We start from the raw sequence: 27,170 nt of genomic DNA, 5'->3' as shown, positions 1-27,170 counted from the left end.
CGGCATTCAAGATATTCACATATTTTGTATTGTTCTTTAATGAAATATAAAATGCTTTATGCTGCGCGATGCATAATGACTAGTGCAATCTCATCACAGACGTCGCATGTCGCGACGAAAACCTATAATTTACATTGTGTCGATTTAATCGCTTGTCATAATATTATATATATATCCGTCTCGATCCTTTATGATCTTCGGCAACGAGACGCATTCACTTCCTGCGTAGACCGAAAACGTGAGTAGCAAATGAGGCCGAGATGTAATTCGTCAACGACATGAACAGATTGCTCACCGCGCGATAAGCATAACCGTATACCATCGCGGCGCACAGGTGAGTCTTTACAACGGACAAGGTGCACTTACTAGCATCTCGCGGTGAGGGTGGCGACTTGTCATCGTCCACAAGGGTATGCGTGCCAGTAGTAGATTCCACGCGAGCTTCGTTGTCGTTATCGTCGTCATTGTTGGCGTGCGACCTTTCATCGCAAAGAATGTCCTCGTCACTCGATATAACACGATTGTCGGACACGTCGTTTATCACCGAGTCCACCGGACAGTTTGCATTGTCGCGGTTAAGTAGATCCTCCTCCTTCTCCTTGTTATTGCCCTCGTCGTCGACCTCGGTTTCCATCGGCGACTTATCGGGGGCGAATTCGCGCGACGAGGACGATGTTATAAAAGGCTCCAAGGAGCGATTAACGTCGGTCGCGTCCTCGCCGTCGTCGACGTCGGTCTCCGGACCCAGATCGTAATCGTAATCGTCATCGTTGCCATCACTGTCCTGATGCTTGCCGTTCCTGGCCATCCCGCAGACTACGCGATTTAAATCAAAATCAGCGTGCTGCAGATCCGCGTCGATCAACTGCTGCTGCTGCTGCTTAATGAAAGCAGCATTCACATCGAACTGGCCGGAATTCGACGAGACCGGATTATTCGGGTCCATGTTGTTCAGTAGTAGACCATTCGGTGCTTGATGCGTCAGGAGCGAATGCCGCGAGGCGATCTCGATCGGCGGTGTCAGAAACACGACGATCACAGTGATATTGTCCAAGGATCCCGCGCGTTTAGCGCTCTGCAATAGCGCCTGATGCACGTGCTTGAGATCGTCTGCAAAGATAGAAAGATAGGCATTCGTTAAAAAATTTTCGTACCTCGTCTCGACTATGATTATTTTTTAATTACTACAATATTATTGTCGGGAGCGTAAATTTGAAACGGTACGTAAATCTTGTACGATCCCGTTGTTGGGTCTTCCGCTACCAAAAGTCCGCGACGGAATTCACATTCTGGAAGTAATTTTCCAACATATTTTTTTAACGAAGCAAAGAATTTTCATCGCGTGCGCTTATATTTTAATCTCTTATATATGTTTTACGTATATTCTTTCGAATCAAAACTGTATTACGTCAGCAGTTAAATTAGAAAAATTGTCCTAGCGTTTTATCTATTTCTTGACATAGCGAGGGAGATAAACATAATAATCCAGATCAAGATGCACCAATATCATAAAAATATTATAGAAGAGGAGACGCGCGCGAGAAACGGAAGCGAAGGATGTAGCAGAAGTATTTTTCAATGGATACGTTGTTATTTAGCTTATCGGCGCGAGTCATCGAATAATAAAAGTGCGGCTACGGTTTATAGTTACCGAAGTCAATGGTTCGTGAATAAAGCACGCTCGAAGATCATCACGCGATCGCGTTCAAGAAGCCGTCTCGCGAATATCACAGATATATCGTTTCTTGCAAAATATGAATATGTACACAATCCATTAATATTGCTATTGCAAAGTACCATATAGATCGATGACGCAAGAATTAAATGGTTTCTTTCTTTTACAGAATATACATTCCTATATAAATGAAACCTATCAAAATCCTGCAGAATTCATACACGTGTAAAAATAGGAGCAAAATTTCGACTTGGGTTACATAATCGGAAGCGTTCTCGTGTCTTCTGGTATTCTTTAGTTGTTTGTTATTTAGAGAAAGAGAGGGAGGGAAATTTTTTATAAATGACGCATATCTAGAGTTGGTCAGAAATTTCACGATACACTACATATAACTGCGAATATCGTGCCGGCCCTGGCGGAAAGTACGTTGACCTATGCCGACTATCGACGCCTGCGTAGTCCTCTCCCTTCATTCCTCGCCCCTTCGTTCACCGCCTCACCCGTTTCGTTTCTCCCTCTGCCCTCTCCCCCCTCTCAACCCTTCCTCCCTCTGTCCGTTGCCGCTCACCTCTCGTCGTCTTCTCTTTCATTCTCTTGCATTCGCGCTCTAGTGACTTTATTACATTGCGAGAGCATTCTCTTGCCATCTGAGGAAGGGGGAGATGTTAATTTTCCATCGGTTTCTATCATTTTTTTCTTCACTTTTCTGTCGCTCTACCTCTTTCTGTCTTTCTGATCTCGCGAACGAGATCCCTTGAGAAAGAGTAGAAATTGAACAATTGTATCCCGTGAGATTCACCAAAATCATCAATGTCAATGCCGGTCACATGGCGGATATCCGGCTATGGTACACTGATGCATCGGGCAACCATCGGGATCGATGTTCCATCGATCGATAATCGGGTGTATTAATGATAAATATATGCGCGGTATATATATACAATTGATAGATACATCTATTTATTTATATATCCGAGAATGTGCTTACGATTGAATACATGGTGCATAATATTTCCATGAAAACTAACATTTCGTGCATTTTTTTACACATGGCAATATTATATCGGGGAAAAAAGCGAGAAGAGTAAAATCGGTGAGTCGTGCTATTGTCCGTATTCGAGGATTCAATTAACGCTTGTCGCATTGTTAGTCGCAAAGAGGGTAAAAAACGAACATGCGCAAATGATGTCACAGAACGACGCTTATTCCCGTTTAACTCTCGACTAAATCTAGGTTTTTAGCATGTTAGGCATTAATACTTTGCATAAATTGTAAAGAAGTATTATTTATTATATATAAATATCATTTATTTAGATCTGAAAAATATATTTTTTTTCTGTTTTATGCCCCATCTTTCGATACTCGTGTATTTTTATTATTAATTTATTTTTACATTATTTTTGCTTTAATATATCTAATGTTTCAAGAAAAAAAAAAGTTTCTAGAATAAAATTCAGATACACATACTGGAATTTATTCTCAAAGAATCCTAGAAGAAATTTTACCACGGATGGACTTCCTTAAAGAAGGTTAATGAATTCCAATCGCGTTTCAGTGTGGTGATCGTTGCTGTCCAAGGTCACTTATAGTACAGACTGGCATAGCATTGATAGCGGAACTGTGATAGACCATGAATGAAAAAACTCGTCTCGAGATATCGCACGACACAGTTCGCGACCCTGCAATAGGCTGAACTCGATAACAGACATTGTTATTGCGTTGATGAACAGTTATAATTCTAATATTAGCGATACGTAACATGATAATTAAATCATGTTGAATAATTAAATAACGGATATTTAGACAAATAAAATAATATTTCCCCCAACCCCTAATTTTTAAGTCAAATAAAGATTTATTTGCGAATTAAATCTTAAAAATACAAATAATAAAATTGTACTTGAATAAAGAGATTTTGAGATGAAATTATATTTTACGGGGCAAATCTTTATTTTAATTCATAAATTAATTATTAATTTTATATTTGAAAAGATTAAAAGTGTGTGTGCTTTGTGCAATATCAAATATTCATAAATTCATCTCGAAATGTATTAGATTTATTAACTTTTGACGTAGCTACGTGATCCGTCCAGTTCCTCTTTAAGCATTGAAGATAAAATAAATTTTTTATCGCGAACAAGAAGCCTGTGCCAGGCGCCGATGTACGGGCTCTCTTTGCAGCCAACGCACGGCGATATAAATTACACGGAAATATTGGATTACGCGCGTCAGGATGCCGTGTGGCTGTGAGAGAGAGAGAGAGAGAGAGAGAGAGAGAAAAAAAAAAAAGAAAACGAGGCTTATTCCTCCACATCCGCTCTCTCGATCTCGGGATTCTGACCGATCGGAATTTCGCGCGGCCAATCGTCTCGGTCACGAATTCTCTCCACGGCAGAACATCGTCCGCGGTTTCTCTTTTTTTTCTCCTCGTCAAAACGGTCGGCTCTTATATACCGATATGAATTATGTAGGTGGCACGCGCGTAAGTATTGTATCCAGGTTCTCGCTCGCGGAACGATCGTTGAACCAATGTTCATCGGAGCCGACTGCCTGCCTGTTCGTCTAAGGCTACGCCGAACGAAGTAAAATCCAACCTTTTACAAGAGACTCTATGCTATGACGTATCTCAGCTGATGAAAAAACAAATCAAAAAAACTCTCAACTCTGCGTGGCGACGCAGCAATATATATATATCTTTGCGCGACGTATCATTTCGAATCTTATGGTTCTTAATGTCCGGCTTTACCAGACTGATTCCTGGATGAGTCTGTGCGGATTATTATCTCCTAACGCGCTATTTAATCCGTAAAATAAAGTATGTTAGGAGATGTTGAAATGTTGTAAGAAAAGCTCAATGGTTCTTGATTATTTTAATACATAGCGTTTACACAATAATTTTCTTTTTACTTGCGTTAAAGAAATTAATAAAAAATTATATAATATAACTTTTAAATAAATATAAGATTCTAAATTTTTATATTATTTCATATTATTCCGATTTCACTAAACTTATAATTTATAATATAATTTATTTTCGGAGGATATATTATATATCTGATAAATAAGAGAAATCGCCTTTACTATTGGAAAAAATAGAAATATTTTTTATTTCCTTTTTTTTTTTTTTTTTTTTTTTGTTAATGTTATTCAATGTATTTTCGGAGATCCTCTTATACCGCGCACGAATCAATCACCAAGGAGATGGCGATATCTGATTTCCCGTGTCTTGCGCTGTTACCAAGGGAAAAAAAATTCCAGATTTCGACGCGCGTGTCTGCTTTCGACATCGAGTATCTTCCAAGTGCTTTGCAAATTCTCGCAATCATCGGAAAAATGTTCGATTATCTCGTTTACGAGATTGCCGACTATTCGTTTTACTCATATCGCGAATATGTCGGGTTTTAAAATGTCGTTGTGAAATTTTAAGTATTGTAAAAAGTTTATTAATTTTTTTTTCGTCAAAAAGATTCTTTAAACGGGAAAGTGAAAACGGCTTATAGCTCGATATTTCAAGATCAGACATATCCGTTGACATTACTAAATATAAGAAAGTGATGTGCTCCGAAAAGTGTATTGTCATAAAATTCAAAATTTCAAGCGGTTTGTTCGTTATATGTTTATCAAACGCAAAGGTCGTTACTTTATTTAAGTACCAAAACAATATATAGACTCAATCGTTCAGAACATATAGAGGGAAATTTTATAATCTTTCCATTTTCGAGAAAATTTCAAAAATCTCTCTCTCTCTCTCTCTCTTAATCTAAACATTTTTGCTTACACTTTTTGCAAAATCACTTTCTTTGATCTCGTGAAAAAGAGAGAAAAAAACGGTCATCATGGATAATAATTTGAAATCTTCGAACGCGTTCGATACAAGGACGAGGTAAAGATAAACGCACAAAAGAAAAAAAAAAAAAAATTACAACGATGACTCACGCTCTGTCAGAGGCGACGATATACCCCGGGCTGGGTGGATTCTCGGGCAGCAGGATTCTGCAAAGCAGATTCGCAACCAGATCCACTCGTAAGTTCGTGCCGATGATATAAAACTGTCGCGAGGGAGACTGGCGGCGGAATTTCGCGCAGATTCCGACCGGTGAGACAGACGCGAGACAAATGTTACGCTCTCCAACCGCGGGGACTGACGCAGTATACGCACACAGATGTTTCAGGTGACAGAAGGAGTACTACCTGACCGCGGCGGCGAACGTCGCGCGCGGACCAAGTTAAAAACGTTCGATGCTACACGACCTTATACCGGGCGTGGCGTATCACGACTGATTCTCTCGTCGCCGGCGCCTTTTCTCGCTCGCCGGCTCGTTGCCATCCCCCGCCATCGGATGTCGCCACCGCCGAGCCCCGGCCCCGGCGCGAGCGAAGATGACTCATGTCACCCCTCGTGCGCCAGCCAGCCGGCTACTCCATCGTACATTTTATATGGGGTGTCCATTCGGTTTCTGCGACGTAGGATTATGGAATATTCATTTTTATCGTTTATGAACCGATCGGTTTTTACGAAAGAGAAAAATTATTTTTTTTTTTCTCCACCATTTACAGCTGGCAACCGTTTTAAACTCTGCTAATGAATGTAATGTAATGTGTACAAATATTTTGGGAAATAACCAATGACACCCGATGATTTATCATGCGACGCCACCCTCGTGTGAAATTCGCGATATAATATTTCTGTATCTGCGGTACAAAAGATTGGATTCATCAAAATTATACCGTTGCTTTCAATCGCTGCTTTCACCAGTGTAGAAAGTTCCTTTTTTAATCAGCACGATTGATCTTCTCGCGCGATTGTTTATGTCGATGAGAGAGTGTTATTTCGTACAAATATGGAGAAACGTAAAAAATGTGAAATATTCAATAAGCTTCGTTTATGATATGCGGATAGCCTTTCTTCCCTTTCAACTAGAATCAATCGAAACGATATGTCACGTTGTCGTATTTAAGGAATTTTAGGAAGATGATCGAAACTGTTATTATTAATTTAAGAAAGGAACTTTAAAGAATATATATTATATGTATGAAATATATTAAATGCGATACATATATATATATAAGATAAAAAAATTTTAGTGTTTCTGTGGCACTAAAATTCGCTTTAATATTAAAAATTAAAAAAATATTGGTTAATTTAATTTTCAATACATTTTAAATGACATTCGTACCACAATAACGCGTTTCTGTTTCGCGGTTAAAATGTTGTCATAACATAGCTATTAGAGAGAACAAACAACCGCAAATACCCAGCTTGACATAAAACTATATTTTTCCATAAAATTTAGATTTATTCAGACTATATACTTTATACTCTATGCAAAAGAGCTTTGCGACTACAATCTTTATACTTTAGCGAATTTTTATACATATATATGAAAAGAATTATTTTAATTTATATTTTACATTTAAATATTTAATATAGATAAAATGTATGTAGGTCAAATTTATTTTATACGAACACGCCTACATGATAATTGTTATAAAAGGATCAAGAATTTAGTAATTAATAAAGCTATTAAATTTTAATTTTCGTACTCTATATGTTTACATGATACTATATTTCTTTTTTAGGATTTTCGTTTTTAAATATAATAATTGATCATTAATATTATAGAGTATTTTAAAATATCGATATTGCATATTTATTTGCGTTATATATTTAAAAGCAGAAAATAATCATCCGGCTGATCTTGTCGCTCTCTAAAAGATGTCTTAAATGATACCTGCTTTAACAATTTTCTTTCTGGGTTGGGTCACGTCGCACCCGAAATAACGACGGCGTTAATTAGCGTAATATACGTGCTATTTTTGAGAATTAGCCGCGCTCTCGGGCGCGAAACGAGGAAACAAACGGGGTCGTTCGAGTCTAATGGACAAGAGGATCATGGGCCTCTCTAGCAAATAGCTAGGTTGACCAAGGACACATTTAAGAGTATTTACACGGATTTTAATATTTTCTGTGCGACGCGATGAATCATAGCCAATATTCCCACCACCTGGAAACTTGGCTCTTAAATCATGTTTTTGAATTATATAACGTCGCGACAATGACAGCAGAATTTTTCACGGGCGAATTCAAGGCGGAAAGCGACAAGTTTTACTGGTTTTACATAAGTTTAAAGGAGACCGAGTATTTCGAAGTTGTATATAAATATTTTGGTAATTTTCTTAATTTTTTTCATATAGTACAGCCAAGAGCATGTTTGTATTTATTTGTCAATACATCTATGTATGAAAAAGTATATATTTTTCTTAGATTTTTCGACAGTTTTTCTCGAAGGCTTCAGAATAAATCGCATTGTGTGTGAAATATCGGAATATAAAAAGTACCCTTCCCTGAGATACTTAAAAATATCAATTTGCAGAGAAAGCTACACACACGCACGCAAAGTATTCAATTTGTCACTCATAATATATGTTAATCGTACAAAAAATTTAAGAAGAGAATATTGTAACCGAATGACAATATATATAGAATATATTTTATATAAAATAAAATATATATATTTATAAAAAAGCGAGCTGTCAGTGCGCAAGAGCCTGTTTTCTACTTCGCTCCGCGCAAATCGCACCGGGTCGAACGTTACGCAACCATATCGCGCGGCACGCATCCGGGCGACTTCCGAGGAGGTGGAAACGACGAACGGATGGAAGGAAGAAGAAAGAGAGACAGAGAGAGAGAGAAAGAAAACCGGCGAAGCGTACGTTGCGGACGTGCCGCGGCGCCTTCACCCTTTACCGATCCATGAGGCGAAGCACCGAGAGAAAAGCACTATGTAGTGAGCGTTGCTACATCGCATTCCGGCCGGCATGATTCATTCGGATACCTAACGTGGTCTGTATGTACATGAAAATGAGCGATACGATGCATTACGAGGTATCGCGTTGCCACGCGACGATAACCGTCCGATCATTCTGTGATCCGGTCTGTAATCGCGATATTTTAATGATATTCGGATATTATTAATAGTCGATAAAAATTTGTTATTAGTATTTAGATAATCAACATTTATATTCTTTCAATAAGATCATCGTTAATCGGTTAATGATAAAAACAAGATCATTCTTCATCCAAGAGAACGAGTGTTCGTAGTACGAATTTTTAAATTCTAGATGATATATAGGTGATATATAAAGTCATCAAGTTCTACTTTTTTAACGGCGTTCGTAAAATATATTTCGAAAACGTTAAGCGCGATCGATCGGTGCGAATGACTCATATATAGTCGGGCATAATTGGCGAATTATGGATGCACGTCATTTTACCCAGCCAGTGTGACAGCTGCGAACTTTGTCCTGTCGTGCGTGACAGAACCTTTCGCTCGTAAAAATTGCAGCCCGAAAATACAGCATATACAACGTCGACCACACGACAAACCGAATCGAATCCGAATTAGGTAACAAATTGCGAACACAAATTGCAGTCCGATATTAAAGTTTCGATGGAAAGACTCGAAAATTTCGAGATTTAAATTCGGAAAAAATGAATTATATAATAATGTTAAATAATATAATAAATATATAAAAAACATTTTTCTAAAATAATACATGCTTGAATTGTGAAACACTGTAGTTATATAGGTAACTTTTCTCATATTTTCCTTTTTAAATATAAATCCGACCGTGAAGCTATTATAAGCATTTTCCGAGCTATGTAATTTTCCTGATTCATTTTTCCCCTTCTCTCTCTCTCTCTCTCTCTCTCTCTTTCTACTTGTCTATATCTCTGTCTTTATAAATAAAACAAATTGCACCTTCGTGCAAGCTTAAACTCTAAGAAACCTTGTAAAAAATAATTAATATTTAGAGCGTAGGAACAAATAAAATTAATTGGTCGGCAAAATTCAAGGAGCGACCTTTATATGCAATAGAATTTTAACACGTTCAAGATTTTATTTAGTACGTTATTCATGGCTTTGCATCAAGCAAGGAAAGAAGGAAGGGAGGGAGAAAGATAATAAAATTGGCTCTAATGCATTTTTTTTTGACATTAGCGAGGAATTCGAGAACACCGCGCATTCATGGCCGAGTGAATAAGTTTGTCCGAGTTTAACCGTCTTTCTCTCCTATAACTGACAGTTTTTATTTCGAGAGATTTCGCGCCTAAGCTTTTTTCCGATATTCCATCATTACGTTGAATATGATAAGAAATACTAGAATTCGGTAATCGAAAAATAACTGTATTTCCATAAATCGTCGATATAATATCACGTGTTCGAGAGATGACACAATCTTTCCATTCCTATCTTTATCAAGCGGTCATACGTTTCATGAAATTTGCGCATGTAGATAGTAAAATAAATAAATATTCGATAAATAAAATATAGTAAAAGTTTAAATTGTTGGAAAAAAAATATTAGAGACTGAATATATTTAAACATATAAAATCTATGTACAAATTTAGCTGCAAATTTGTTTTTGCGGATCTTTTTCAGTTTTCTGGAAATATTTCCAAGATCACAAAAAGATTCTGATTTTCTGCGTGGTAACCTTGATCTATCGCGGTTCTAATGCCACGTTCTGTATTATCTCTAGTAAAAAAAAAAAAAATAAATAAATAAAAAACGACCGAACCTAAACCACAATGAATATGGATCATTTTTGCTCGATCTCCGCGGCGTGGAACGATCGCGAATGCGATCGTACAAACGTAACGGACGCTCGCGAATCCGACGCGCTTGGCTTTGAGTGACTTTCTCGACGATAATCTACCATATAATTATTGGGCTCGTTGTGTTAAAATTACGCTTACTTATGCAGTTACGAGTCGGTGTTTATATTCGCGAGATAACACACTCTCAACTTGGAGTTTATCAAACTCATATATTACTCGGCGGTCGTAAATTGCTCGAGATGTGCATTTATGTACCTGGAAAGTGTTTTTCGTAACGAGAAACTGGAAACTCCTCGCTTTAATTCGCCGGTTTCTCCATTTATGAGAAGTCGCCGAGACGCGACGGTACTTTTTTTTTCTACGAGAGACTCGTTCGTTCACGACGTGAATCAAAAATCAATTATCCGCTCACAAATAAAGCGGTCCATTTTACGTAATAACACGTAATTATTAGTAACTGTTAGGAATGTGATGATATAATTGCAGACTCTCTCTAGATGGACTGCCTTTTTTTTTTAAAGTCATAAAAAGTAACAACAAGCATGTTTGAAATAGTAAAATATCTCAATATCGATCTGAAGCATCACTATAACACTTTTTATTTACGTACTGAAATAAGTTTTTTTTTATGAATATTCGATGAGAAGAAAGAAACATGGTGAGTCCATCTTTCTTTTAATATGCGGTAACCGCATAATATGCGGCAACCGCAAAATATGGAACCACATGATATGGAATAAATGGACCAATGAAGAAAATACGATGTTTTGAAAATTGTTTTTATAACATTTATTAGGAAAAAAATTAATTTAATTTAAGTTTTTAAGAACATTATATAAACATTAAAAAACACATACTTATGAATATTCTTTTACCTTCTTTTTCCCTTATTATGAAATATTTTAATATCTTGTCTAAAAAACCGTAATTATATGTTATTATAAGTTAACAAAACTAAAAAAAATATCTCATTTGTGATTAATAAATGTTATAAATAAAATTCCTTAATCTCGCGCACAAGATATTCCACGAGAAGAAGAAATATGAAGTTTATATCTAGATCATTATACGCATCGCAATGAACGAAGCATGCTAACCGGCCTACTTTCTTCTTTCGCATATTAGAAATAATTAAAGAAAATAAAATCGCATAAATTAATAGTCGTAAAACGTACACGTCTAGTCTAAAACTCCCAATTACTCGGACCAAAGAGTTGTGGGTGTGGCGTCCGCTGCGGAGAGGCTGATATTTCTCGACGCGAACAAGGAAGTGTACCAGATGGCACATATCACACGCATAATATATATATTTTCACGCGCTTCGTAACGATTAACCACTCCCGTCGGTGACATCATCGCCTTTATCATCATCGCAAGCACGAAAGCTCGCGCCATTCATTGCCTCGGTGAAAACGATGGCAGAAAAGAAAGTTTTCTTCCTCTTTCTCTCATATGTGAACTATTATTATATTCAAAGTGTCGATCACGCATTCTGAATAAACATCCGCAAGTCGGGTTCTAAACGGAAGTCGTTAATGGGGTATTCTTGATAAAGATAGCCAGAATGATGTAACGAGATAAGCATGGCATAAAAATAAAACTAAAACATCAATCGAGCCATTGGAATTTAATGTTCTTAAATTAATCGAGAATACGTCTGACACGTAATATAAAAATTTGATAAAGTCTCTCGGCAACTGACGCGTATTTAACTAATCATTTCTTTCGAATAGACAGCATTCTATATTTATCCCCTTTAAAAGCAACAAAGAGATCAGATTTTACAACGGATAAGATACACAATAGAGTAGATTTTAATTTATCTCTTTTCTCCTTGTGCACCAAGAGATTAATATCCCGATTGTGTTAAGCATAATCAAATACGAGTGCGATTTAGATCACTATCTGGCTTTTGTAATACCAAGCGATATCTTGGATAAGAAGCGAGAAAATCGCCGTCATCCGCGATATCTGCCTAATTCGTGGGAATCACACCCAAGTCGTCAGGTTGTGCAGGTCAGTGCCTTTCGAGAGGAACCGAGATTACAATACTACGAGCGTTTCGTCGTTCCCGATGTATATCGCTCTCGGAAAAGATGGGGTCGTCGACATTAGGCGTGTCGCGCGTCCTAGGACGAGAAATGCCTTTCAGCTGTTAGAATCCTTCAAACGCTGACTGCATGTAGATAGCCCTAACACGTCGAGAAGCGGCCGTTCGTATTTTTAGCCTTCGCCGCGAAGTGACATCGCGAGAAAGCAAGTCGTCTCCGTCGTTTCGTTTCCACCTTTTCATACGGGCGGGGTCTCCTTCGGTTCTCCCGGCAAGAGTTTCCTTCCTTTGGAACCAACGCGCTTCACACGCAAACTCGACGGGTATTAAAAAATCAATTTCATCCGGCGAGCAATGTCGGGAATGTCGTCGTGAGTCAGATACGAATGTCTCGGTGCTCGAACGCCACACTAAAATTGGAACTACTCGCTGGGGTCATAAGCGTAAAAAGCACAAAGACGCTTCGCCTCTCCTTGTCTGGGTTTTCTTTTCGACCGTATAATATCGGATGCGATTGTATCCGGCTTCGTTAACACCTCGACGAGAAAGTGTTAACGATATCCCGTTCATCAACGTAGTATTGTTAGAACAATGCAATTGAAGTCGTCTTCAATTTCGATAAGAATCAGAAACATTTAATTTAAATATGTATCGAATTTAAAACTTCGATTAAGAAAAATCGATTATATATAAATATATAGATTCGTCAATAAATTTATCATTTATACAACAATCTTATCTTTAATAATATAAAACATCACTATAATATACGAATCTAAAGAAATCTGTTTTTGAGGCAGATATCGCGCGACGAAAGCTGCAAGGATGAGCGTGATATCGAGGGATTAAGACGGACGGGATCCTTGGGATGATTCATCGGGCGTGCGGTTAGGCTGCTCCGATGACTGTACGGGCGATCGTCGTGAACGCTATTGCAGTTCAGCGGTTCTCATGCGAGACAATGCTGATCATCGTACGGAATAACGAGGCATATCCGAGCTTTTTCGCAGCCGCGAAAAGAAAGATACGGAACGATCGGTCTCGCCGTTCGCGGATTATCCGGAATATCGGAGAGAGAGAGTTGAATATGTCTCTTCCATCATGGCCTTCGACCGATCTTTTTGAGGACGAGGTCCACCACTGTCAGACCGGTCGTATACACTCGGTGTGCGTGGCGAAAATAAATACCAGTGAATATTACGTTCCGGATATCCAATAATGATTTTGCATTTGGTGCCGATTTCCCTCGTGACGATTAACTTTGAGCATAATTACTCTAATTAATTTTTTTTTTGTTTCTCGATATCTATTTGATTGTTTTTCTATATGTAATTAAATAGATTTTCTTACTTTTTATATAAATAAATAAAATAAATCATTTAATTGTTTCTCTCTCTCTCTCTCTCTCTCTTTTTCTTTTTTCTCCCCTTTTTCTAAATAATACCATCAAAAAAACAATATTTATTTTTATGGTTAAAATAGTATCGCATTGTTAATATATTATACATGTATGAATTTACGAATCAAAAATAATTTTAACCAAGTATTAAATTTAATAAGGGAGAAAAGAGTGAGTTCAAATTTTAATATAGATATCTGAAAATAATCTCTCAATATTTATCAGAGATTACATCTGTCGTTCAAAATTTGAACTTGCTGTATATGTATTTAAATGCCTGGCATGAAAACACAGTGATTGGCAAAAGATACGGTTACCCACAAATCTAAAAGCAACTAAAATAATTATAACCTTCTAAGTTCACAGTAAAAAAAAATAAATAAATAAATAAAAATTAATTAAAAATATAAATTATGTTATAAAAGACGATTAATATTATAATTAAATAAAATCAAAGCAATCGATACTATGTTTAATCAACATTAAGGAACACTTTGATCATCATATATTTAGAGGCCCTTCAGAAAGGATCTAAGGAGAGAGAAAGATAAAAGACAAGATTAGAAAGATAGAGTATAGCTCGGTAATAAGAAACTGGTGTAACCCAAATTCTCTCTCTCTCTCTCTCTCTCTTTCTTTTTTCTCCCCTTTTTCTAAATAATACCATCAAAAAAACAATATTTATTTTTATGGTTAAAATAGTATCGCATTGTTAATATATTATACATGTATGAATTTACGAATCAAAAATAATTTTAACCAAGTATTAAATTTAATAAGGGAGAAAAGAGTGAGTTCAAATTTTAATATAGATATCTGAAAATAATCTCTCAATATTTATCAGAGATTACATCTGTCGTTCAAAATTTGAACTTGCTGTATATGTATTTAAATGCCTGGCATGAAAACACAGTGATTGGCAAAAGATACGTTTACCCACAAATCTAAAAGCAACTAAAATAATTATAACATTCTAAGTTCACAGTAAAAAAAAAATAAATAAATAAATAAAAATTAATTAAAAATATAAATTATGTTATAAAAGACGATTAATATTATAATTAAATAAAATCAAAGCAATCGATACTATGTTTAATCAACATTAAGGAACACTTTGATCATCATATATTTAGAGGCCCTTCAGAAAGGATCTAAGGAGAGAGAAAGATAAAAGACAAGATTAGAAAGATAGAGTGTAGCTCGGTAATAAGAAACTGGTGTAACCCAAATTTCGCCTTTCGCGCGATCCCTCGTGAATGGATACCCCTCTTCCTTCACGTCCCTCCCATCTCATCTTCATCCTTATCCTCCCCTTTTCTCCGGAATACTCGTTCCCCCGGCGAGTCCTTTCGAGACGAAGAAACGCTCCAGGCGTTTCGCTTCAGTAACCGCGGTCTTGGTTCAGCTCCTCCCGGATTCCTTTGTTTAATGCCTTATTGCGATATTTTAACGCCATTGCACTGTTGCCATGCGCCGAGCCGAGCCGAGTCGAGCCAAGCCGAATCGCGTCTCTTCCGGAGATTTCAATTAACCGAGATTAAACGAAACTGGTTTTGTTAATGGTTTATTACTAGAAAGTTGTAAGCCAAGCGATAATCAACCAATAAAAGTAAAGAAATTTGAGTTAATAATACAAGTCCTCAGTTATAGCGTCAATTAATTATAACGTCAGAATTAAACGCGAGTAATTTTTGTAATTTGTATTCAAAATAATAATTTTTCGAAATATTGTTTCAATTGAATAGAGTGAATTTGTAAAATGCATGAAATATATTTTGCTATCAATCCAATGTGTTGCAAAATGACCGAACATGTGATAACAGGTGCTATGTATGTATAAGTAGAATCGTAAATTTAAACGTATATTTTTTTTTAGAAAATTACGGTACATTTATAGATAATATGTACATGTCATTAAATAATCGATATCGGAATTCCTATTAAAATATACAAATTTATTGCTTATTAAACTGGAGCAATTTCGTTGAAGGAAACATAAGATCTTTAAAATCGCCAAAAAAAATCGATTTTTCTATTTTCATGATTTTTTCCAGGGTAATTTTTGTACGTAATTAATGTAAAATAATAAATACATCTGTGCCCGGCAAAAAAAAATATATATGTTATAGTCCGATAAATTATGCGATTACTAATCCCAGTACCAAAGCAGATACAACGCGCGGTGAACATACAGCTGTGCCGTCATCACAGATTTATACAGAATGTTGTTTAAGATACGAAGAGTAAAGTTATGTCGGACTATGCATCGTGTCAACGATGCGTCAGAGCGTGACAGAATCACCGACGTATTTCTGGGATGCTGCGCGACCAACCGCGTTCTTTACTACTAGCCGCGAAGTATCTTTCCCGAGTGCCGGCACAAACGTCGTCAATTTTAGATGTACGTCGCGTGAGTCTATATGCGAATAACGCGTTATTTCCGCGCGTTATTCCCGAATCGAGACGATTGTAGGAACGCGAGACGGGATAGAGAGGATCTTTAATGCAGCGGATGTTGCATTCTCCTCTGAAGTTTCACCGCGCCATAGATATACTGACCTTTACAAATACCCTACTACTTTTCAAATCCGCCTGAAGCGAGAAAAGATTAATACGTTCTATCAATTGCTACGATTTGTATATAGCAATACAAAATTGGAATTTTAAAATGTGGCTATGTCTATTGTTTAATAAATAATTAAGATTTTGAGATTAAGCAAATTCCAGAAACGATGAAATAGATATCCAGGAGACATTGAGAATTTATCATTCAATGAATTAATGATTTAAGTTAATTTAAATTAATTTAAAGCATCTATTGTAAATCTTGTACTCTAAATGTCCCTTTTATCATTTAGAAAAAAAATTATTTGCGTTATATATATTATGAATAGAATCAAAGCAATAATTAGCGTTTCTTCGTTTATTTTCTTATCTATTCTCATCTAATCTTGAAACGAAATTGCGTCTGTCTTCAAATCACTTGTGATAAAAAAAACTATTAATGTTGAAACAATATTGTTAAGAATTTAAATTTCTCTAAAAACTTTGCGGTGTTAAAAATTTATGTCATTCTATATCGAAATCCAGGTGTAGCGCAGCTTCTACACGGAATTCAACGGCGCGAATCGGGACAGGATTTACGTAATTTTCAAATTCCTTTGCGTAAAAGCGCGGAAGAAAGATTACGTCGGCGCGGCGGATGGCGACAATAATCGCACACTTCCTAACGGGTAGACATATTTTGCGCGGACGACAATACGGTAGTTTCGCGAGAGGGGAGAGATTTCCGGACTCCTTTCGCGATGAATGATGGACGCAACGCCGCTGGGAAAACGTCTCTCGCCCGACGACAATGGTCGGCCATGCGCCCATTGCTCGATTAGTTTTCTTCTTCTTTCTTGCTTTTTTACTAAGAAGAGAAAATGTTGAATCTCGTCGTCTTATATGCGCGCAATATTCAGTTGCGATTTCTATACAAGTTACATGAGATGATATCATCCATGATCGACGAGCACTAATTTCGAGACAACGTCGGATACTCGATATTAATTACAAAAAGCTCTAAAAATCTATAAAAATAAGTAATAAAAACGAGCGAGATAATTGAATATGTCGGGAAAATGGGACAACGTAATGAATTGGCAATAATAATAAATTAATAGATATTGCCACGTAATTAAAATAGTATAAAATGATAAATTATTTCAATATTCATTGCAAAATTACAAAAAAAGATTCTAGTTATTAATTTCGTCATTAGAAACCTATTCCGTTATTTATTCAAAAATCTCAATTATTTCTCAATTCGATCTGAAGAGCATATAAAATTATTTAGTAGCGTTTTCGGAATTCTTAATAGATAGCGTTTTCTTTTAAGGATTACTATAAGGATAAATATATCTTTCTATCATTATTCGCGGTTTAATCGATTGCGGGTGGTCTGCGACTTACCAGCCAAGACTCACGCGAAAGCTTATTGGTCGGACTCCTAATATGCAGTCCGAGGTTCTCCTCCTTGGGAACACTATGAATCACTGTGAATCACTGAGTCACCAACTAAGACGCGAAAAATCAATCGAAGGAAAAACGTCCTGACGGCGAGAGAGAAGACGGCCGACCGTGCAAACGGATGACAAGCGAGCGAATGATTGGAAGAGCCGCCAGGCATCGACTTGGCTCGCCCGAGGACGAAGGAAGAGGCTAAGAGAAGTATTCAGGTCCGCGTTATACGTTCGGTAAACCTTTCTTCAACGCCATAAAAAAAGAAAGAAAACCGCGCGAGACGTAGCGATCGATGGCGAGAAGAAAAAAATGTTACACACAGTATCTGTGAGATTTAGCGCTTTATAGTTGAGATGAGAAAGACGATTCAATTATGATATCATTGTCCGAGCGAAATTCGCAAGATTCGAAAAAGGATTTTGTGCTAAAAGTTATCGATATTCGAAAAAAAAAATTTGCATACTGAAAGAGTTATAGCTAATTTCCAAATGAATAAAACGAGAGCATCGAATCAACGTGATTCTACAAAGATTCATGACTAACAATAAAAAAAGTTTAATGTATTATTATAACTATTAATATCGTTTAAACGCGGGAAAATTTGTCAACATTTCTTTACTCTCTCGGTGAAGATAATAAAAATATCTCTATGTCACAGCTGTGTGTGCATCTGCACGAAATCGTGGTAACAAACGCGGGAAAATTTGTCAACATTTCTTTACTCTCTCGGTGAAGATAATAAAAATATCTCTATGTCACAGCTGTGTGCATCTGCACGAAATCGTGGTAATTTCTCGCTCACCTGCTGCTTCAGCTGTCCCTTCTCGCTTTCTCATCTCTCCTTGTAAAAAAGTAGCTCAATCTACGAGAAACGGATCGGTCACTGAATAGTTCGGCTAAACAATGGGATTACCGAAGTTATTTTCTGCATGCCTTGCCAAAAATGTCGTTATCGATTGACGGACAAGCGCGTCGTAAAAGGCTACGCAAATTTTATGTCGCGTCCGTCCCGGAAATCAGGGAAGCAGAGCATGACAAGTAAAGACCACGAGGAGAAGATCGACTAGATTAGAAAGAGATTCGTCTTTTCTAGCGCATATTTCACGACGAGACCACATCGTTTTTCTTAACTTCTCGAATATCGTTCTATCTTTACGGGCGATACGATAATGGAAATAACTCGACTTGGATTTCCTGCACTTATCGAACGACAATATTGGATCAGTTTTCTCCTCGCTATTTATGATAATAAAAAGTTCCTTTCGCAAAAAATATTCTTCTGATTTTTTTCCAAGGTTTTACAATTTAAAAATTACCAATTTGCGTGTTATCGTGTTATATTAGCACATGAAAAAACTCTATATATAATATATTATACATTTGTTTTTTTTTTAAACAATTGGTGGTATAATCGAAAAGATGATTCTATGAAAAAGTTATCAAAATTATCTCAACAGTGGCTATTAAAATATATATATAGCTGTTATAATGTAGCACCAAATTTTGATTATCGAACGCTTGCGTGCAGCGAGACTTATTACGATTTATGTTATTGATAACGAAAAAAAAACTTACGTGGATTCTGCAACACCTGCCGGTAAACGCGAAGCGCCGCGGTCCTCTGATCAACGTAGTCCCACAATCCGTCGCAAGCGATTATAAGAAAATCCTCGGTACCGTCCAGAGACACGCATCGAACCTCAGGCTCACCGCTAACATACGGTTTATACGGGACATCGCCTGGAAAAAAAAAGAAAAATTAAGAAAGAGCGACCGTTCTCTTCGTTGTTTCAAGTAGATGTTACAAGCGCAAGCGCGAAAAGCGGAAAGGAATGCTCGACTCCGAAAGTATATGTGTATTAAGGAGGAATCAGCTGGACGGATCAGCTATGTTAGAAGTTAATAAATATAATACATTTCGAGATTCATGAATTTGACATTGCACAAAAAGCACACTCTTAGCCTTTTAAAATATAAAATTAATAATTAATTTGTGAGTTGAAAAGTAAAGATTTGCCTTATAAAATATAATTTAATCCCAAAATTATAAATATTCTGTTTTATCGAACTAACTTCTTTATAGTGACTGTAAACAAAAATTCATGAAAATAAAGATTTAGAGAATCTTTACTTCAATTCACAAATTAATTATTAATTTTATATTTTAAAAAGTTAAAAAAGTGTTTTGTATGTGTGTGCGCAGTATCATATTCATAAATCTTAAAATGTATTAGATTTATTAATTTTTGATGTAGTTGATCCATCCAGTTCTTTCTTAAGATCGTAGCCGAGGTAACTGTTTACCTCGGTTTATATTCATCGCTAGAGCCGTAATTCAGATATTTTACACGTAAAAAACATGCCACGCAGCGCGCAATTAGTTATAATTAACTGTTTAATGAATAGCGCGGCTAATTTAAATAACGACGCCACCGCAACGTGCTTCCGGTTATTATGAATCTGAACTAGCCGCTTCTTTTCTCTTCCTCGCCTTCACAAAACTACATACATACACATGGAAACAGTTTATTATCGTAACCGAAAGTATTACCTCATTCGCCGTAATCAAATTAATTTTTTTCTAATTAACTTTCCGAAATTTTTATTTCACTTGGGATATACGCTGTACCAACAAGAGGTGAGAGTTAACTTTGTTTAATAAAACTCTCGAGGAAAAAGCATGCCATTACTGGCCGAGATTACATAATTCACGCCGTTGAATCTCATTTTATATAAGGCCTCATATTTGATAAAGAATTTAAAAAAAACTCGATAATTGAAATTATATATATACGATAAGAATTCTCTGCGTGGCAAAGGTCACTTTTCATCTAAACGTCAACAATAAATTGAAATTTATGAACGTACGAATATCGACCCCGCCTCTTTGCACGTTTCTATATGCTAAGGATGGAAACAGAAATAGTCTTTTTAATTGTATTCCGGATATGCGAGCCACTCGGTGGAGCGCTCCCGGAGCGTAACTGCACGTACTATTGTGTCAGCAGGCAAACGGAACCAACAGGATACCCGACGCACGCGGCCAGAATTTTTTCTAGCTCCTCTTTGCACTTACATACAAACGTCGCGTCTCAAGCCGTAATTGGGCACCCGTTGCCCGTCCTTACTTGGCTCGCGTTTCGACGCGACCAGCAGCAAATATTTCAATCGACGATTCGAATTCTCCATGGATACGAAAAAAAGAATGCACCTCGTGTCAATAATCGCGTTCCCGTCATTGCTAATCTCCGTTCAACGGAAATTTCGAATTGCCGATCTCGTTTTCTCGACAGTCGAATTCACATCTTGCTTCAAATACAGAAAGGAAGAAAAATTCATAAATCGTAAAAAAAAAAAAAAAAAAAAAAAAGAAAAAAAAAAAAGAAAACAACGGAGATAATGGAGATTAAAAGCGCTTTTGTACATAATATTTACTGGATATCCTAGCAATGAATATGAGCGTTCAATTGGAGATTTTTTTCCTCAGTTTTGTGATTCTCATTTATACATACAAAGTCTTCGTCTTTGATACTTGTCTAATACACTTTCTTGAAAATTAGAGACGATTGATCTTGAGAATTTGAAAAAGTTAACTTCAGGTTACTCACCCCTCAGGTTCTTAAAAAAGCGAGTTATATTGTTGATCTAACTTTAGATCTAACTTTATATTAAACGTCTCACGTGCAATTTTATCAATACCTCTTCGATAAGTCGATAATTATTTGCCAAGACGAAATTTGCTAAGAAATAGATATCGGTTCTTATTCGCGGTTTCCTATGAAGTGTCACGATTATCCGATCATACTACGTCACGAACGTCCGTTATATCGCTGTCTCCATCTGTACATTTGTACATTAATTTCGTACCGCATCTTCCGCAACGCCGCAAAGACCGGCCGGTAAATCGGTGATAAAAACCTTATCGAAAGAATCTGATAGAGCAGAAAAATACTATATATATATATATATTCTTCCGTAAACGTTTTCATTACACGGTTACTGCAATGTTTTTACGTGAAACAAAAAAAAATAAAAATATGAAACTTATATTATCGTAATAAAAGAAACAGATATGCTCGTCGCAACGACTTACCTATGGCTCGAGATATGCTGAGGAATCCGTTTACACGCAGGACCCCCATACAATGAACAACGACTCCTCCCATATTGCGAATTCGTTCGCTTTCATCCTAAGGGAAAAAAATAGATCGTGAAAAATAGGACACGTCGTTGATATCTTGGCTCCATAAATCTCGCGCGTGACATTGTCAATAAAAATTGTCGTTGCGCGAGCGTAACATTCTCGCGATCACATACAGGCGTCAAATATGTCGATACTTCGATATTCTCGCTTGGATATGCATTTTGCGCGTCTCGATTGTTTATATAGGACAAGGTATTTTAAATACGTTACACGATGACACACAATGTAAAATTACTGGTTTAAGAATCTATCTCTTTCTCAATATGACAATCATCGGGACGCAGACCGACAGTGATAGAAGACTGCTGGATTTTGAAAATTACGAGGAATATTTAGACTCGCTGGTGAGTCCGGTAGACATCTACTATGTTCGAAGCAGTAAAACCGCGCGGCAATTGGCCGAGCTCGGTTACCGCTGTACCGGCGAGATTCTAAGCGAAAGGAGCTTTTATCGTCGCTTACGAATCGTGAAAAATCTGCTGTTTCCCGTTCATCGGCCTTACGTACTCACTTGCGAATATATAACGCCCGCCGGTAGGTTAATGGAAGAACTTAGTCTACGCGAGCGATCCAACAGATTGGGTTATTTGTCAACTATCGTGTTCGTCCGTCACTTTGCAACGAAACTGCGACAATTCGAGGAATCGGCGTACATTGATTTCGGCGACCGACTCAAGTCGGAAAATTGGTTGCCGTATTATCGCGGCGAGAAAAAATTGTCGCCGTTCAAACGAGATCTCGCGTATTATCACTGGAGAACGGGAAGGACGTCCTTGAATGAAACCCGCAATTACGTACCGATTGTAGATCCCAAACATGGCTTGGTGTTTAAAAATATTCACGACAGACAGGTAATCACTGTTGATTCGACTGCCGCATCACCCGGTGTAGACACAACGAGAGTACGGATACATTGCCCATTTTACGAGCATGTGATATTATACGATCATGTGATCAGAAGCAAAATCATCCTTGAAAATTAGAGGCGTCAATAGCATTCGGTTTTATTGTGCTGATTAGATGTTTCGCGAATCACAAAATTAAAAAGAAAAAAATGTAAAAAAAAACAGCGGCAATTAAAAAGAATTTTAATAAACAAAAAAGTTAAATTTGTAACTTCAAATTTGTGTGTTTCAAAAAAGATTTACGTTTTTTTATCTTATTCTATTATATTAAAATAGAAATCCAGATTACTTACTTCTCGTGAGGGTCGATGAGGGTTCACCAATTGTTTCACGTTACCGCCCGTGACCAGGGAAGCCATACTGTCGCCGACCCAAGCGATGTACAACTTTTTATTTAACAGCAATGCGCATACCACGGTAGTTCCGCCGTTTAATTTCTGTAGCAAACGATAATGATCAGTAGAGATCATCGGATATCAAAACACGAGGAGCAAATAAAATATTTACACTGTGTATGTACGAGAAATATTTACCTGCGTACTCGATTTTGCTATGAATTGCGCGTCAGTAGTCAGGAAGGCGTCGCGCAACGCGCTTTCCGGATCCGTAGGATAGTAAACACTCTCGACCAAATATTGGTGCAGATGTGTTGCGCAATACGTCGCAGCATCTTGTCCGCCGTGGCCATCAAACACTGCGTAATAATTCACAATCGTGTCGTCCTGCAATAAACAATATCAATTAGTATATATTCTAGAGTGAATCAAAAAGTAATGTTCCCTGTTTTATTACGACTTTTATCTATCACTCTTATACATTTAGTATAATAATTTCAGACTTTAATTTTAATTGTCGCGAAACTTTTTGCGAAATCTCCTTACCTGAATATTAAAAATAGTGTGCAAATCATGTAGGACCATATGACGGTCCTCCATTTTTCTCCTAGCATTCCTAGTGGCACCCACTGTCACGTGCGGCGTCGACGAAGGTGGCGGCAGAAGTGCCAGTCTGCTGTTGTCTAAATATCGCCTGCAGATCTCGTTTACCTCGTTCGTGACAGCCTGCATGAGCTTTAAAGGTGCGTATGCTGCAAAAAAAATTTGATGATTAAAAATATTGGATATAAGTTATTTTGTTTCGATTATCTCTTATAAGCTGTTTAATCGAACATGAGTCCATTTTCGAAAATCTTTCCAAATTGGATACATGTATCTCTGGATTCTATGTTCATTACCAATCCCATTAAGATCTTATTGTTAGTGTTAAGAAAATGGACTCGCATATCACTTTCGAGATGGGCGACTCGTGTTTCGCGCCTTCAGCGCATATTTCTCGACTGATTCTCTTGTAATTATTTCATACGTTTATTTGTCAAAGAATTTCTTTTCTCATTAATATGTAAATGTGTGTGTGTGTGTGTGAATAAAAATATATTTTAATTTCTTAATATATAAATAAATGATTAAAAATAAACTTACTCTTCTCTTGTGGTCTCAATCCGCAAATTTCGGGTTGCTTCTTGCGTGTTGATTTGATTGCTTCTATCACGAGATGCACGATATAGGATTGTAAACTCGGCGGACAATATCTGAAATCAATCCCATGTATGTTTACGTTTATCCTGTTATCCTTTTTATTTTCTAAAACTGTTTATCGAGTATCGTATATAATGCTTAAATAAACTCTATGAACGTACTCTTTTTAATCAACTCGGTATCGATTTTTCTTGTTGAATACAAAGTTTGTAGTTTTATAACAATTATAAGTAATTAAAAATTAGAACAATTTTACGCAAATTTAAACTTCCTAGAGAGACTGAGAAGTAAAAGCAAATAATGAATATATTCTGCATCTTTAAAATTATAATAAGTATGCATCTTTGATGGAAAACCTACTTTTCTTTTTCTTAATTACATCGCGTTCTCTCTCTCTCTCTCTCGCTCTCTCTTTGTATTTAAAATAAAATAAGCAGATACTCAATTTTTAAAAGAGAAAAAAAGAAAAGAAAAGAAAATCATAACAGAAAGCGTGGAAAGAGTACGACTGAAAGAATCAAACTTAAGTATTCGAAACCTATGAGAAAATTCCGTGTTCGCTCCGCCATCTCTCGTTTATCGTTTATCTTTCATCGTTTATCCTTTTCGTTCAGAGCGTGACAACGACGACGATGAACGGTGATAGCCTCGTGATGATTTCACTTGCAGCAAATAAACGCATCGACGGCGCGGAAGTAGTTTTCATTACACGATCCCGCCGTTTCTTCTGCGTCTTTTCGCGAAATTTGCAGTTTTCAAAAGAACAAATACATATACGTATGTACTCATGAAGAGAGTACACACCCGCCAAGTAAAATTCCATCCTTGTGCATCCTTTTCCCTTTCGCGTGATACGCTGAGCAGTTATGCGTAACTTTTTTGCGTGTTAACTTCTTCACGCATGCACACGAGATATTCTCGTTGTTTTAAAAGCACTGGAACATTTCTGTATTAGAACTACAATACAAATTCGTGTTTACTCGAACTGAAAAGAAAAAATATTCGTAACTCTTTGCGTGTTTTTTTTTTTCCTTTATAAAAATAGGCTACTAGTGGTCTCAATCCGCAAATTTCGGGTTGCTTCTTGCGTGTTGATTTGATTGCTTCTATCACGAGATGCACGATATAGGATTGTAAACTCGGCGGACAATATCTGAAATCAATCCCATGTATGTTTACGTTTATCCTGTTATCCTTTTTATTTTCTAAAACTGTTTATCGAGTATCGTATATAATGCTTAAATAAACTCTATGAACGTACTCTTTTTAATCAACTCGGTATCGATTTTTCTTGTTGAATACAAAGTTTGTAGTTTTATAACAATTATAAGTAATTAAAAATTAGAACAATTTTACGCAAATTTAAACTTCCTAGAGAGACTGAGAAGTAAAAGCAAATAATGAATATATTCTGCATCTTTAAAATTATAATAAGTATGCATCTTTGATGGAAAACCTACTTTTCTTTTACATCGCTACATCGCGTTCTCTCTCTCTCTCTCTCGCTCTCTCTTTGTATTTAAAATAAAATAAGCAGATACTCAATTTTTAAAAGAGAAAAAAAGAAAAGAAAAGAAAATCATAACAGAAAGTGTGGAAAGAGTACGACTGAAAGAAGCAAACTTAAGTATTCGAGGCCTATGAGAAAATTCCGTGTTCGCTCCGCCATCTCTCGTTTATCGTTTATCTTTCATCGTTTATCCTTTTCGTTCAGAGCGTGACAACGACGACGATGAACGGTGATAGCCTCGTGATGATTTCACTTGCAGCAAATAAACGCATCGACGGCGCGGAAGTAGTTTTCATTACACGATCCCGCCGTTTCTTCTGCGTCTTTTCGCGAAATTTGCAGTTTTCAAAAGAACAAATACATATACGTATGTACTCATGAAGAGAGTACACACCCGCCAAGTAAAATTCCATCCTTGTGCATCCTTTTCCCTTTCGCGTGATACGCTGAGCAGTTATGCGTAACTTTTTTGCGTGTTAACTTCTTCACGCATGCACACGAGATATTCTCGTTGTTTTAAAAGCACTGGAACATTTCTGTATTAGAACTACAATACAAATTCGTGTTTACTCGAACTGAAAAGAAAAAATATTCGTAACTCTTTGCGTGTTTTTTTTTTCCTTTTTCTTTTTCCTTTATAAAAATAGGCTACTATAAATATTAAGTATGTTATTTTTAAATAGTATTTTCGCATTCGCTCCAATAAATCGTATAAAAAATAAAAAAATCGAGTTAACTGAAGATATTATCTAATTAAAAAAAGGGTATTGTTTCTTATAATTAGACGATGAATCGACGAAGAAAAATAGATTGTCTGATCGGGAAACGTTTTGAAAAACGATATCGCCAAATTATTTCGAACAATATTCTTGTCATTACTTTTGCGTTTATTTCTCACAAAGTGATTGAATATTTCTTATTAGAAATAATGGGTATTTCCTTTATTCGCGAAGGCGAGTGATACATATATATGATATATATACGAGAAAAAGATCACGGATCTCTCTCTCTTTCTCTAACACTGTATATATTCTAAATTATATATTATTATAATCAGCTATGATTAAAGTGACTTCTTCGCTTCCCTTTCCACGTCTATTTCTAGGAAAAACTAACGATGAGCAATGAAATCATAATCGATTCTCCAATTAACGCGTTCACGAAAACTAGTCGGGGTTAATTGGAGCACATTTCTGTAAAACATGTTTTTCTAATATTTATCCTAGACATTCCAAGAGTACTCCTCAAAGATAAGATTTCCCTA

General features: G+C 36.6%; 2 protein-coding genes across 4 annotated transcripts in view; one reads left to right on the top strand and one right to left on the bottom strand.

Moving 5' to 3' along the window:
* LOC115236191 (serine-rich adhesin for platelets-like) overlaps positions 1–25,302 on the bottom strand; it is a 40,611-nt gene extending 15,309 nt beyond the window's left edge. Inside the window, exons 1-8 of one of the 3 annotated variants that reach the window (XM_029808482.1) lie at positions 25,201–25,302; positions 24,340–24,449; positions 23,743–23,948; positions 23,395–23,583; positions 23,155–23,298; positions 21,846–21,942; positions 19,328–19,492; positions 367–1,110 (exon numbers count right to left, since the gene is read on the bottom strand). In XM_029808482.1, the coding sequence (XP_029664342.1) occupies positions 367–1,110; positions 19,328–19,492; positions 21,846–21,942; positions 23,155–23,298; positions 23,395–23,583; positions 23,743–23,948; positions 24,340–24,449; positions 25,201–25,229 (1,684 nt within the window). In that variant the 5' untranslated portion in view covers positions 25,230–25,302. Of the gene's footprint in view, positions 1–366; positions 1,111–5,611; positions 6,000–19,327; positions 19,493–21,845; positions 21,943–23,154; positions 23,299–23,394; positions 23,584–23,742; positions 23,949–24,339; positions 24,450–24,934; positions 25,056–25,200 lie in introns of those variants that run through there. The other 2 variants (XM_029808483.1, XM_029808484.1) reach the window with 2 other exon arrangements.
* LOC115236197 (cilia- and flagella-associated protein 299-like) lies at positions 21,968–22,973 on the top strand. Its single transcript, XM_029808497.1, has one exon. The coding sequence runs from the start codon at positions 22,220–22,222 to the stop codon at positions 22,937–22,939; it is 720 nt and encodes a 239-aa protein (XP_029664357.1). The 5' UTR covers positions 21,968–22,219; the 3' UTR covers positions 22,940–22,973.
* Positions 25,303–27,170: the final 1,868 nt, after the last annotated feature.

The sequence above is a fragment of the Formica exsecta genome, unplaced genomic scaffold (genome assembly GCF_003651465.1).
Source record: "Formica exsecta isolate Colony F162 unplaced genomic scaffold, ASM365146v1 scaffold245, whole genome shotgun sequence".
Lineage (NCBI taxonomy): Eukaryota > Metazoa > Arthropoda > Insecta > Hymenoptera > Formicidae > Formica > Formica exsecta.
Note: the sequence above shows the minus strand (reverse complement) of the source record. Positions and strands in the feature narration are given on the sequence as shown.